We start from the raw sequence: 13,835 nt of genomic DNA, 5'->3' as shown, positions 1-13,835 counted from the left end.
TGTCCTCAAGGAAGGCCTAATCCCAGGTGGATCATAATGGGTTCACAGGGTGTCACGATGTAAAAAAATATTACCCTAGCTTTGCCAAGAGCTGATGTTAATGGAAGAACTACGCTAACTCATTAACCCCCTTCATTCTGAACTTCTGCATGGTCTTGGTGGCTTTAACAGCAGCGTCCCCTGTGGCAAATCGGTGTCTAGAATAGGTGTGAGAACAAGGAAGTGTTCTTGCCCAAAGCAAGAAGTAAGGGCCCAAAGCAAACAATAGACATAATGAGGATCAGTTCTCTTCTATGTTCCCTTTTTTGTTTTTGTTTGTTCTTCTAAAGGTTCTTTTAGAAGGGGGATTCCTGAGTACCTTTGTTCTATGTAGAAATCTGTGATCTTTCAGTTTATTCTTAACCCTTTGCGGCTAAGCCTAATAAGTCGGCTTAATTTAACACCTTACACTTCCCCTAATGCTCCTCATTTCAAGGTGTCTTTTTTTTTTTTTAAGGTTATCTGGATTATATTTAGTGTTTTAGAACTTCATGACAACTTTGGTTATCTTCAGTAGCTTTATTTAATAACCATGATTGCACTAGAAAACCCGAATGATGCCTGAACCGCAGTAGAACAATGTTAGTGACTGTGGTCGGGGCAACTGAGAATTTAGCTGACCAACATGTAACTTGAAAACTTGCTGCATGTGCTGTGTCTGACATAGGGTATTTCTTCTTGTCTTTTTCCCCCCGATCTGTAGGAGGCCCTCTTCATTGCTCGCTTCAGTCCTCCGAGCTGTGGGGTGCAGGTGAACAAGCTGTGGTACAAGCCTGTGGAGCAGTTCATCTTACCAGAGGTACAGGCTGTAGTAAAGAGACTCTGGTCCCAGTGCAGGCTGCTGTCGGCCTGAGGATGTGCTTCCAGAGGCAGACACTGCATATTCTCCTGCCAGGACAGCTCTCCAGAGTGTTGGATGAGGCTACCAGCGGGGATGTACTAAGCTGTAGCACTCTGCATTCCTCCCTCCAGAGAGCTACATCGTACCCCAAAGGTTCCAAACCTCACTTTGAAAAGCGTTGCATGTTACCATGGTTTATTTAGTGGAGTAGAGGACTGCATGAGTGCTCTAGTGACAAAGGATAGTAATAGGTGTGGTTGATAGAAAGACCAGGCACAGGTACCATTTGAGTAAATCAAATAGTTTGCTTATCTAAAGAATAGGGGGGTGGAGGGAAGTGCAAACAGGATAATGGCAAAGAGATCTGTCACATTTCCAAGATGAATAAAACTTCTCCAAGTAGTGGAAGATGTTTGAAAACATAACTCTTAGGTAGGGACCACCTCAGCTGCCAGGTGCCCTCATCAGCCCTGGAGTTAAGCCCAAATGTGTTTGTGTTACGCTGTGTATTACACAGCTGGACATGAACACATTGTTCATCCGTCAGCCTCAGCCTTTCCAGGCTATTGCAGTCTTGTCTGAGTACATTTCTGAACAGCATGCTTTGGAACCACAGTGTAGGGGTCAGTTTCCCGGTCATCTCTGGCGGTCACTTTAGACGAGCTCTAGTTGACAAGTTCCCCCGGCGACATGAACGCTGAATTAAGATGTGGAAGCTGGATGATTGACCAGCCCTGCTGGCTAACCAGGAAACATCTTTCTACCACCAGGCGTGTGGGTTGCTGTTCACATTTATGCAACAGCAAAGTCACACATTTTATAAGGTGCTGTGTATCTTTGGAGTTGAGTACAGGTAGTTAAACTTTGCATGTTAATTCTGTGACTGTTAAAGGGATCTCCTTTGTTTCACCTATGGGTACCTCTGTTTAAAAGCATTTTACAGAAAAGCAAAACTAAAACATACTGGAAAAAATTTTCCAGTTTCTCAGTGTTATAAAAAAGACTGTAGTGACCATCCTTACACTCTGTTTTGTGTACATAACAGGTTATTTTCTTAGGATGAATTGTTGGTTCAAATTTCTGCACATTTTTGAGGCAGATAATTTCTTTCTGGAGGACAGTTTAGCAGTTTGTATCAATTTGAATAATCATCAACATTATATGAGAATGCCTATTTACCTATATATATGACCTTTTAAAATTTCATATATGAACTTTCTTCCTTGTTAAATGAAGTATGTACCATCAAAGGTATCTCTTACTCTTAATTAAAAGTAGTGGCTCAACTAAGTAGTATTGGCCAAGTGTTGGATCTCAGTTTTTGAAGGAAGCTTCTCTTTGGTTTGTTTACTCATTGACTCAGAAAATATTTATTGAGAACTTAGTATATGCCAAGCACGGGGGCTATTTGAGACGTAGTACAAAGATCCCTGCCCTTAAAGCAGCTTATGTCCAAGTGAGGATAGAAGAGCCAGCACTGATATTCTGCTTAGCTTGCTGTGTCCCAGGCACAGCTGTAAGCAGATTTCCTGCACTGATTGGTCCGCTCCTTTAGGATTGAAGCGAGTCATCGGTGAGGGTCCTGCCTTTCTACCCAGAACCAGCATGGGCAGAACCTCACTCAGACTCTGTGATTCCCAGGGGAGAGGAGTGTGACTCTGAGGGGACCAGGAGCACGAGCGCCACGTTAGGTGCTCTCCAGAAAGGTCTGGAGCCTGCTGGAGGGTTGATTTTCACAGACCACTCACGCGGGTTGGCACGAATAGGAAAGGAGAGGCTGCCGCGCCTGGAAGGCAGCGTGGGCAGCACGTTCGGGTGCAGGTGCCTGAGCAGCCGCCTGTGGGTGAGGTTGAGTCCCTCGCTGCCACTCGATGGCTCTGTGACCTGGAGCAAGCTCTTTCGCCTCACTGCATCTCTTCCCTCCTTTGTCAGAGGCACCCAGTTCAGAGGGTTACGCTAGGGCATAAATGATTTCCTAGATGGAGAATGTTTAAAACATGCCGACACATGGTGAGCATTCGGTAAAGAAATGTGCGCTGGCTTCTTCAGTGCTGGTCCTCCTCTGGACTTGTGGTTCTTCAAAAGCGGTGTCTCTCCCCCGGGCCGTTTGGCCCTAGGGGACACTTAGCAGTGTCTGGAGACAACCCCGTGTGGAGCAGCGCTGGCATCTTGTGGGCAGAGGCCAGGGATGTTTCGAACATCCCACATCATACAGGACACGTCCCCACAGCAGAGAATTATCTGGCCCCAGATGTCAGCGGTGCGCAGGTAGAGAAACTCCAAGAGGAAGGAGTCACAGTGTGGGGCAAGGAGAAAGAAGATAAGCTGTAATATTAACTTCAGGCTAATCAGTCTTATGGGGCCTGCTCCATTATCTTGGTCAGCCTTGTAGAAAGAATTACAGTGTTTGATGAGTCCACAAAAAAACATTACTTTCCCTTAGAATGTCCTTGTCCTTAGGAAATACATGCTGAAGTCAAGGTGAAATGTATTTTACTTTCAAGTGATTGAACAACAAAGAACAACAGAAAAGAATGTGTGTCTAGAGACAGAGATAAAGCACATGTGGCCAGGGACTTCCCTGGCGCTCCAGTGGTTAAGGCACCACGCTTCCACTGCAGGGGGTGCAGGTTTGATCCCTAGTCAGGGATCTAAGATCCCGCCTGTTGTGCGGGGCGGCCAAAAAGTTAAAAAAAAAAAAGGCACATGTTGCCAAATGTTAACAGTTGGTGAGTCTAGGGGATTTGGGTGGTAATTTCAACTTCTGTAGGTTTGAAGCTTTTCAGAATAAAAATTAGGTTGGGGCAAGGAGCTACCTTCCTTGCCAGTGTTCAGGATGGTATATATGGCAGTAGGTACTCAGGACGGGAAGGACTCAGCCAAGTCAGGTAGTGGCCGTTTTAGTTATTAAGACTTCTACTGGCTAAAGCCTTGTGATCTTTATTTCCCTTGATGCTTTAAGCTAAACTAGCTTTTGGTTTTTCATTACATCTGAATAACGTTTTTTCCTTCTATAAACACGCAGTTATTTAATAGTGTCTGCATCTGGGGGAGTAGGATTATGGATGATTTTTATTTTCTTCTCTCTGTGTATCTATTTTCTAAGTGTGCTGAAATAAATATATATTAGCTTTTATTAAAAGAAAAAAAACTTTTAAAGATAACATATTCTTTCCTTTTACACAAAATCCTATTTTTGTTGAAAACCTGTTTAATTTTATATAGATACTCATTTTTGCTGCCTCAAGCCTAATTGGGCTTCTTTGCACAGAAAACATGATAGTGATGAATGGGTTTGCCTGCCTGCCTACCATCAGCAGAGTATGCCCGAAGAAGAACAGATCGTTGATCCCAGTTGCGAGGGAGAAGTGGTTGATTTGTTCATCATCTTATTCCTTCCACACTTCACAGTCGGCTAGAGTAATGTCAGCAGTATGGCTTGTCAGCTAAGCAGGGCTCTTGCACTGTTTTCGTCGTGTGACTCACTAAAGCATAAATCTCACTGGGGGTCACAAATTTAAATGGAGACTGCTGTGTGTTTCTTTTAAAATATTTATTTCTCTAATTTCATATTTCTCTTGGTGCACCTGAAACCTGAAACTAATTTCAATAAAAAGACTATTTTCATTCAACACGAGTCACTAGAGACAGTATTGTTAGTATCATGGGTACTTATATACTTATTTTTTATGAAAGTTGAAATTCTTTAGAGGTAGTCATTTCTCCAATCCACAAGAAATCGTTAACAGTTACAGGTACAAAAGTACTGTGTATGTTTAAGCTACTCTGTTGGTTTGGATGACGAGTTAGAAATAGGACACAGAAGAGCGGACCGCATAGGTTGCACATAGCTCACTTACGTTATGGGTGAGAGGACTGATGAGAGCTCATTTTTCCAACCTACACCATGCTGTTCTTTCCTACCTTTTCCTTTGGTTTTATGATTTTAGCAGGGAGTTGCCATAAAGAAGCTGTTTCGCATCTGCAGAGATTCCTGGCTTTGTGATTACTTTGAGTGAGAGTAGAAAGTAGGCATGTGAGAGAAGTGGGGAATAGAAATTTAACTGTGCCATGGAGCAGCTGCAGGGGAGGTGGAGAAGGTAGAACCCCTCCCTCCTCTCATAACAAAAACAACCGGTTATCAGTTGAGTGAATAAAAAAGCAGGATCACTTTTTGGTAATTAGTCAACATTGTTGATGTTATATCACAACCCAGTCAAACAAAATGGAATTGGGTGCCAGGCAGAGTACAGGTGCCAAGGGTCAGTTGACTGGACTGGACAGAGAATTACTTGATTTGTCGTCATATTTGCCAGATTTGTAGTTTCAAGGTGAAGCTTTTCTGAGGTCACTATAGCTTTTACTTTGGTATGGTTCGTTTGGAACTATAATTGCAAAGATTCCCAGTGACCTAACTGCCACCTCCAGGGGACACTTACCTGGAGTCCTTACCCTAGTTGACTGCGGTTTTCTCTTAGCTTATATGATATGCATTCTTCTGGTTCAGCTTAATCTGGCCCAGTCCTTCTTCCCAGTACATAACTTCATTATCTCCTCTTTCGTTTTCCCCTTAAACGTTAATCATTAGGATCTGATACCCAGCCTTCTGTTTATTTTACTCATTCTTCCTAGACAGTTTCATCTATTACCACCTGTTTACTGCAGCCCAGATTTCTTATGGACTCCATACACACTTCAGCCACCTACTGAACTCCTCCACTTGGAATGTCCCCTGGGTGTTCTATGGTGGTAGCATCTCCAGCCCACCCATTCTCATCTCCTCCTGTATTTTCAGTCTTGGGTCATAGTATCTCCTTTTTCTCAGGCACCCAAACCAGAATCGTGGGCTTTAATCCTCAATTCTCATATCCAAGCACTCACTACGTCCTATCATTTCTTTCTCTGAAACTTATTTGGTATCAGTCCTTCCAAACTTCATCACTATTAAAGTTTTACAAGAAAGTAAAGTATCCCAAGGGGAAGAGGTCGTTGTTGCCAGGAGAAAGACACATGATTAACCCAAAGCAGCCTCACACAGTCGAGGGTCTAGGACTTAGCTTTTGGGTCCTAATGCTGACCTTGCGGAGTGTATAAACCAGAATGTCTATTGATTCATGTTCGATGGGTGTTAGCTCATTAGAGTGGTTTGAATTCTTGTGGCCACCAGCGAGGAACCTCCTTCCTGATATGTCAAGGCACCTAAAAAACAATCTGAACCGTACTTGGTTCGGGCATTGAATTTGATTACAGCAGTGGGAGGTGGTGGGTGTTTTTGAGAGCTGCCTCATTCAGGTAGGATGTGACCAGAGTGCTTTATATCTTCCAATTATTCTATCTCCCCTTAGACATTGCTACTTGTTGCCAAAATTCTCTCTTAGACCAGCTTTCTTATAGTGTTTTAAGGTATTGATTTTACTAATTAAGCTTCAACCTTAGAGCTCTTCCCAGTTATTGGAAACATTGTTTCTTTTACTTGAAGAATTTAATTAGTTCAACTCAGAGGGCAGTTTCTTTAAATTTATTTATTTATTTAATTGAGATATAATTGACATACAACATTATATTAGCTTCAGGTATACAATAAAATGATTCAATATATGTATTTGTTGCAAAATGATCAACACAAGTCTAGTTAATATCCATCACCAGACATAGTTACACATTTTTCTTATGATGAGAACTTTTAAGATCTCTCTTAGGGGCTTCCCTGATGGCACAGTGGTTAAGAATCCGCCTGCCAGTGCAGGGACATGGGTTCGAGCCCTGGTCCGGGAAGATCCCACATGCCGCGGAGCAGCTGAGCCCGCGAGCCACAACTACTGATCCTACGTGCCACAACTACTGAAGTCCGTGCGCCTAGAGCCCATGCTCCGCAACAAGAGAAGCCACTGCAATGAGAAGCCTGTGCACCGCAAAGAGTAGCCCCAGCTCGCCACAACTAGAGAAAGCCCACGTGCAGCAATGAAGACCCAATGCAGCCAAAAAAATATATATAAATAAATAAATTTATTAAAAAAGAAAAATCTACTCTCTTAGCAACTTTCAAATATACAATACAGTATTAACTACAGTCACCAGGCTGTACATTACATCCCCAAGACTTATTTTTTTGTAAGCAGAAGTTTGCACCTTTCGATCACCTTCACTCGTTTTAGCCACCTCCCACCACCCACCTCTAGCAACCACCCATCTGTTCTCTGTATCTATGAATTCAGGTAGTAGATTTACTTGCCTCCTTTTTGTTTATTTTAGATAAGTGAAATCCTTATGGTATTTGTCTTTTTCTGTCTGACTTACTTCACTTAGTGTAATGCCCTTGGGGTTCATTCGTGTTGTCACAAATGGCAAGATTTCATTCTTTTTAATGGCTAGTAATATTCCATTGTATATAGATACCATATTTTCTTTATCCATTCATTCATTGACGAACGCTTAGGTTGCTTACATGTCTTGGCTATTGTAAATAATGCTGCAGGGAGCATGGGGGTGCATATATCTTTTCGAGTTAGTGTTTTCATTTCCTTTGGATGAGTACCCAGAAGTGGAATTGCTGGATCATATGCTAGTTCTATTTTTAATTTTTTGAGGAACCTCCAAACTTTTTTCTGTAGTGGCTGCCTCAGTTTACATTCTCATCAACAGTGCACAAGGGTTCCGTTTTCTACACATCCTTGCCAACACTTGTTATTTCTTTTTTTCAGTACTAGCTGTTCTAACGTATATGAGGCGATATCTCATTGTGGTTTTGATTTGCATTTCCCTTATGATTAGTGATGTTGAGCATCTTTGCATGTACCTGTTCACCACCCGTATGTCTTCTTTAGGGAAATGTCTATTCAGATACTCTGCCCATTTTTAAAACTGGCTTCTTTGGCTTTTTGTTATTGAGTTGTTTGAGTTCTTTATATATTTTGGGTATTAACTCTTTATCAGATACATGATTTTGCAAATATTTTCTCCCTTTCAGTAGGTTGCCTTTTCCTTTTGTTGATAGTTTCCCCTGCTGTGCAGAGCTTTTTAGTTTGCTATAGTACTACTTGTTTATTTTTGTTTTTGTTGCCTTTGCTTTTGGTATCAAATCCAAAAAATCATACCCCGAGACGGATGTCAAGTAGCTTACTGCCTATGTTTTCTTACAGGAGTTTCCTGGTGTCAGGTCTTATGTTCAAGTTTTTTTAACACATTTGAGTTGATTTTTGTGTATGGCATAAGTTAGTGGTCCAGTTTCGTTCATGTTAAGCACGTGGCTGTCCAGTTTTCCCAACACCATTTGTGGAAGAGACTGTCCTTTCCCTGTTGTATATTCTTGGCCCCTTTGTTGTGAATTAATTGACCACATATGCGTGGGTTTATTTCAGGGCTCTATTCTGTTCCACTGATCTATGTGTATGTTTTTTTGCCAACACCATATTGTTTTGATTACTGTAGCTTTGTAATATAGTTTGAAATCAGGAAGCATGATGCTTCCTACTTTGTTCTTCTCTCTCTAGATTGCTTTGGCTATTTGGGATCTTTGATTCTATACAAATTTTAGGATTGTTTGTTCTATTTCTGTAAGAAATGCCATTGGTATTTTGATAGGGATTGCACTGAATCTGTAGATTGCTTTGTGTAATATGGACATTTTAACAAGTTTTAATTCTTCCAATCTATGATCATGGAATATCTTTCCATTTATTTGTGAATGGATAAAGAAGATGTGGCACATATATATAATGGAATATTACTCAGCCATAAAAAGAAACAAAATTGAGTTATTTTTAGTGAGGTGGATGGACCTAGAATCTGTCATAAAGAGTGAAGTAAGTCAGAAAGAGAAAAACAAATACTGTATGCTAACTATATATATATATATATATATATATATATATATATAGAATCTAAAAAAAAAAAAAGGTTCTGAAGGACCTAGGGGCAGGACAGGAATAAAGATGCAGATGTAGAGAATGGACTTGAGGACACAGGGAGGGGGAAGGGTAAGCTGGGACGAAGTGAGAGAGTGGCATGGACTTATATATACTAACAAATGTAAAATAGATAGCTCGTGGGAAGCAGCCGCATAGCACAGGGAGATCAGCTCGGTGCTTTGTGTCCACCTAGAGGGTGGGATAGGGAGGGTGGGAGGGAGACGCAAGAGGGAGGAGATAGGGTGATACATATATATATGTATAGCTAATTCACTTTGTTATAAAGCAGAAACTAACACACCATTGTAAAGCAATTATACTCTAATAAAGATGTTTAAAAATAAAATAATTCTGAAAGAACATTCTTAGTATATAAAATATACAGTATTAATTTATTAAAGCTTACACAGATTAATAAGAAAAATATAACTCAGTAGCTAAATGGCAAAGAAGCATGACAAGGCAATTCCCAGAAGAGACTACAATTCATAAACATCATTAGAAATCAAAAGAAACACCAATTAAATGAGGAACCGTTTCTTTAAATCTACTAAATTAGCTTAACTTCTTTTACTAATATCCCATACTGGGAAGAGGACAATGCAACTGGTATTCTTATAAATTGCTAATGACCCTACAGGTAGAATTTGTTTTTGAAAAGCAGTTTGGCAGTGTGTACCAAAATCCAAAGTATCTCTATTCCTGTCCCAGTAATTTCACCTCTCGGAATTTATTTTAAATAAAAAACAAAGTATTGGGGAAAAATAAACATTTACACCAAAACACGCCTCACATTATTTTAGTAGCTGTTTGGTAGTATCCAGATGTCCAACGGTAGGGAGATGTCTGAGTGGATCAGGATGCATTCACTCAGCAGTATTGCTACAAGTACTTGAAAAAGAGCAGTTGTAACAGCAGCAGTCGCATAAGGAAATGCCTTTGATGCAATGGGAAATGACAGCAGCATGTAAAACTGTCTATAAGGTCTTTGTAACTATTGTTTTAGACGTGCTCTAAGATATACACCAAAATGTTAGCATTGGTGTCTTAGCGCGCAGTAAAAGTTTTAACCAATGTGTCTTAGAAAAAACAAACTCTTCTCTAGAAACTTACTTAAAATCTAAATGACAGCAATAAAGAAACCGACTCACTGTTCATCTTTCCACAAAAGAGCTTTGAAGGTACAATCGTGTGGGAGAGCCAAGACCTCCAAGGCCTTGTGTCAAGAAATCTCCACAAAGTGACAGTCAATGATGGGGGAGGAGTTCTCAGAGTCATCACAGTAAGTCATTCATTTTTAAAGGTTGTTTAGCACACCTTAGCATTTTTTAATATGTAAAAGTGTTTTTAAGTTTATTTTTACATCAACTCATATGGAACAATGAATCTTACGTATTTTAGAACATATACACTAGAAAATGTTGAGGCACCACATAGTAAAGATGAAAAACTCAAATGTTGTATGATTTTGTAACTTCAACCTTAGTAAATATATAGTTTTGCCTTAAGTCTAGTGCATTTTAGAGAGTGCGATGTTTTATTTCTTCATAGTTTCTAAGTTAATGTTCTTTTAAGTTCACTTACTCTATAGTATTCAGAATATTCACTATCTCACCTTGATAGTATGATGTCAGTTACAATACTATAGATAAAAGTATTAGAAAGTAAGGTTGAGTATTCACTTTCGTTTATGTTGGGATTTGTGACTTTAAGTTTTCATTTGCCAAATTTTTTTAAAATTTGAAACAGTTTGACAATAAATTTCTCAAAGTGTAGGATGAAAAAGAAGGTGTAGGCAAACTTAAAATGGTGAACTTTAAGTAAACAAGTGGTATATGTGCTGATGTCAGACAGAATTGTTCTCCTTGATGCTCTAATCTAATTAGGAAAGCACTTGGCATTTAAGGTCACAAGCTTAGTACATTCCATTAAATATTAACCTTATTCACGTAAATTAATACCTGAATTTGAAATGAAAATCATGTGGTTTGTTATTACACGTTCAGAAAACATCTACTGCACACTGTGAGCCAGGCACAGTCATGGGCAAAACAGGCCCATTACTGGCCCACAGTGGAATTTATAGTCCAGTGAAGGGAAAAGACACTAGACAGATAGACCCCACAAATTCATGTGTAATTACAACCTTAGCCTTGTAGGCCATGTATCAGATTTCATTCTTGATTATGAAAAGTCCTTTATTTAAGACACAGTGTTTTACGGATTTATAGTTTTTTTTCTTTCCTTATTTTCAAAGCAAGTGCCTTTAATATCTTGCCTCCTTTTCTGTGTATGAAACTTAAAAATATCCAAAACATGCCAGAATTCTATACTGCTCAGTTGGTTGCACAAAAGGAAATCAGTTTACTTCTGAATTGAGGGCTAGATTTAAATGTAAAGACTCAAGTGATCTGCTCCGGGGGTGAATATGGTTGCGGAGGGCAGTGATGGCTTAAACACTCAGCTAACCTAAAAAAAAGTCAGATAACTTAGTAGCCTATTCTAAGAAACCCATGTAGAGCTGGAAGTTTTCCTAAGTCTCGCTGCCTTGCCAGCAAGTAATCATGTTGGAAAAAGTTTAAAGACAAAATAAAAGCCAAGCTGTGACCTTTTAGACAGAAGTTAATAAACATAAAGTACTGTTAAGTAAACAAGCCAAAACAGTATAGATTGTACAATTAAATAAAAAAAAAGAGTGCAATCTTTTGTAGACGTACAAGGTTGGAATCTGTAGCGCTCACCTTTAGAGATTTCCTCCACATTCAGCTACAAACCATATTCTGAATTGAATGGCAATTTTCCCACAACCACTGCAGAACACTGTCTCTCTACTGGCCTTATTAAAACATTGCTTTGTACAGGGACAGCTCTGCTAGAAGGATCTGTTCAAAGAGGACTACCCAGGCAGTAAGCCCTCTTGACCACCCCTCAAGAAGAAACGCTGTAAACATGCTGAGGCGTGACTGTGACAATCCCATCCAGCCCGCAGCAGCTGGATCGCTGGTAGGGTGTTAAGTTGGGGTGGAACACATAGAGGTGAGGCCCCTCACTTTGAGTAAGGGCCTGGGGTAACCTGTGAGGTAAAAGAGGTAAATCTCGTAATAACCATAGATGCCCCACACCTTAGCGGTAGAGGGGGCTGTTGTTGGCTGTTGGTGCAGTGGGCACCTTCAGCATCAGTCATCAGTACGGCTCGGGCTGAACTGTTTGCTTAGAGGGCTTGTCTCTGCGTGGTAGCTGTCACTTTGAAATGTGCTTGGGTGTATTTGAACTCATGGGCATTTTCAATCTCCACGAAATCAGAGGTGGTTATAATTTTAAGTGGTGGAGTTCGGATGTAAAAGAAAATTGGTCTTGGTAATAGTGTTGGTAGCAAGTTCAAGAATACGTGATTCTGTGTAGGCTGGAATTCTGAACACTAATCCATAGATTACTGTGTGTACCTGATCTTGGAGTAGACGACAAAACTAGAATGCTGATGTCATCCTGACAGCGTAAGTCTAGTGCATCAGCATCTTAGATGGATTTATGTGCTGTGGCGTCACATTATGAATTGTGCCAAATCAGTTTTCAAATATAAGAAATGTGTTCTTAGTAATAAAACACCAAGCACTTCTATTCTGGTTTCTTTCAGGCTGGGGAGGGTGCCTTGCCTCATGAATTCATGGAAGGTGTGGAGGGAGTTGCAGGTGGCTTTATTTATACTATTCAGGGTAAGTCAACTGGTTAAAAGTTGAAAAACATACTGAATCTCGCCTACCTCATCTTCATACTTTTGACATCAAAGGTAATCTTTTCTTTTTTTTTGGTCATTAAAAATAGTAGCTCTATTGCTACATAATTCACATACCATATACTTTACCCTTTTAAAGTATTTGATTCAATGGCTTTCAATGTATTCAGAGCTCTGCAGCCCTCTCCACCACCCCAAAAAGAAGTGGCTGTGTTTGTCTTCTTGAGTGACGCTCCTGAAAATATCCACATCAATGAATTCCTGGATCAGTGATCTCTAAGAAAAGCTACTGTTGATGCGGTTGCTCTTGGTCACTTGTCCTGATCACCACATACAGAACAAAGGTGCCTAGTAGTGCATCATCTGGCTTCTCAAAGCTCTGCAGATCATGGATTCCTATAAAAGAATTAGGACACGGCTTCCCTGAAGGCACACAGTGACTTGGGGAAAGCAGAGGCGGTATTCTGAGAGGCAGGTCTTCAGGGGTCTCCCTATTTTAATAGTGCAGGGTTGAGGATGGGGCAGACCCTCTGTTTGAGGCCACTACAGGTAGTCTGAAGATGTGAATGGGCTGTGGCTTTTTTCAATTTCTAGCATCTTTATTTATACAGTATTTCCTCATAGAAGTATTTCTAACATCACCCCTAAGGGTAGGCTGGAATAGGTACAGGTTTTACCCACAAACCTGCCATTAAAAATAGAGATTTAAAATTTATGGATCCTTAATTTTAGTCCAGAGATTTTTCATAAAACTGTGAGACCACTCTGCTAGGGAAGGTATGGACTCAGCTCACAGGGGCTAATGGCTCAGCCCTGGGGAGGACTCAGATCGGGAGGTCAGGCCAGTTTTGTACAACAGCTCACACTGGGGGGCTGGGTACAGATGTTACACACCATCTGACGTCATGTCTAGCGACTTCCTTTCTTTCGCCAGTTAACTCGTGTATGTACCATCAAGAGCCTTTAAACACTTGAGGGGCCCTTGAGACTTCTGGCACTAAACTGTTCTACAAGGAGCAACTACTGTACCCTAAACAACTGTTTGTCTTAAGTTTTCTCTCACTGAGGCTAAAGGATTAAGGTCTGGGTGAGGAAAATTCCTTTCAAACAAGAGAGAAATAACTCAAGTGTTAGGCTAAAGGAATTAAATGAATAGATTTTTCTCCTCATGTACTGGATATATCTGAAAATCTGACTACAGTTTTTTAAAATCTGAGGATCTACGTGCTGTTCAGAAGAATCACATGGTACACAAATTCTCAAATTTTGTTGGGCATTAGCGTCTCTGGCTGGGCCCTACCTCAAGCCTACAGAG

General features: G+C 40.5%; 1 protein-coding gene across 5 annotated transcripts in view; it reads left to right on the top strand.

The window, feature by feature from the left end:
• B3GALNT2 (beta-1,3-N-acetylgalactosaminyltransferase 2) overlaps positions 1-13,835 on the top strand; it is a 57,933-nt gene that overhangs the window by 33,252 nt on the left and 10,846 nt on the right. For 4 of the 5 annotated variants that reach the window (XM_049697342.1, XM_033431267.2, XM_033431268.2 and 1 more), the window contains 3 exons: positions 743-838; positions 9,959-10,069; positions 12,422-12,500. In XM_049697342.1, coding sequence (XP_049553299.1) covers positions 743-838; positions 9,959-10,069; positions 12,422-12,500 — 286 coding nt within the window. The remainder of the gene's footprint in view (positions 1-742; positions 839-9,958; positions 10,070-12,421; positions 12,501-13,835) is intronic. The other variant, XM_033431269.2, reaches the window with a different exon arrangement.

This window comes from Orcinus orca, chromosome 14 (genome assembly GCF_937001465.1).
Source record: "Orcinus orca chromosome 14, mOrcOrc1.1, whole genome shotgun sequence".
Lineage (NCBI taxonomy): Eukaryota > Metazoa > Chordata > Mammalia > Artiodactyla > Delphinidae > Orcinus > Orcinus orca.
The sequence above is the reverse complement of the archived record's forward strand: the minus strand, read 5'-3'. Positions and strand labels throughout refer to the sequence as shown.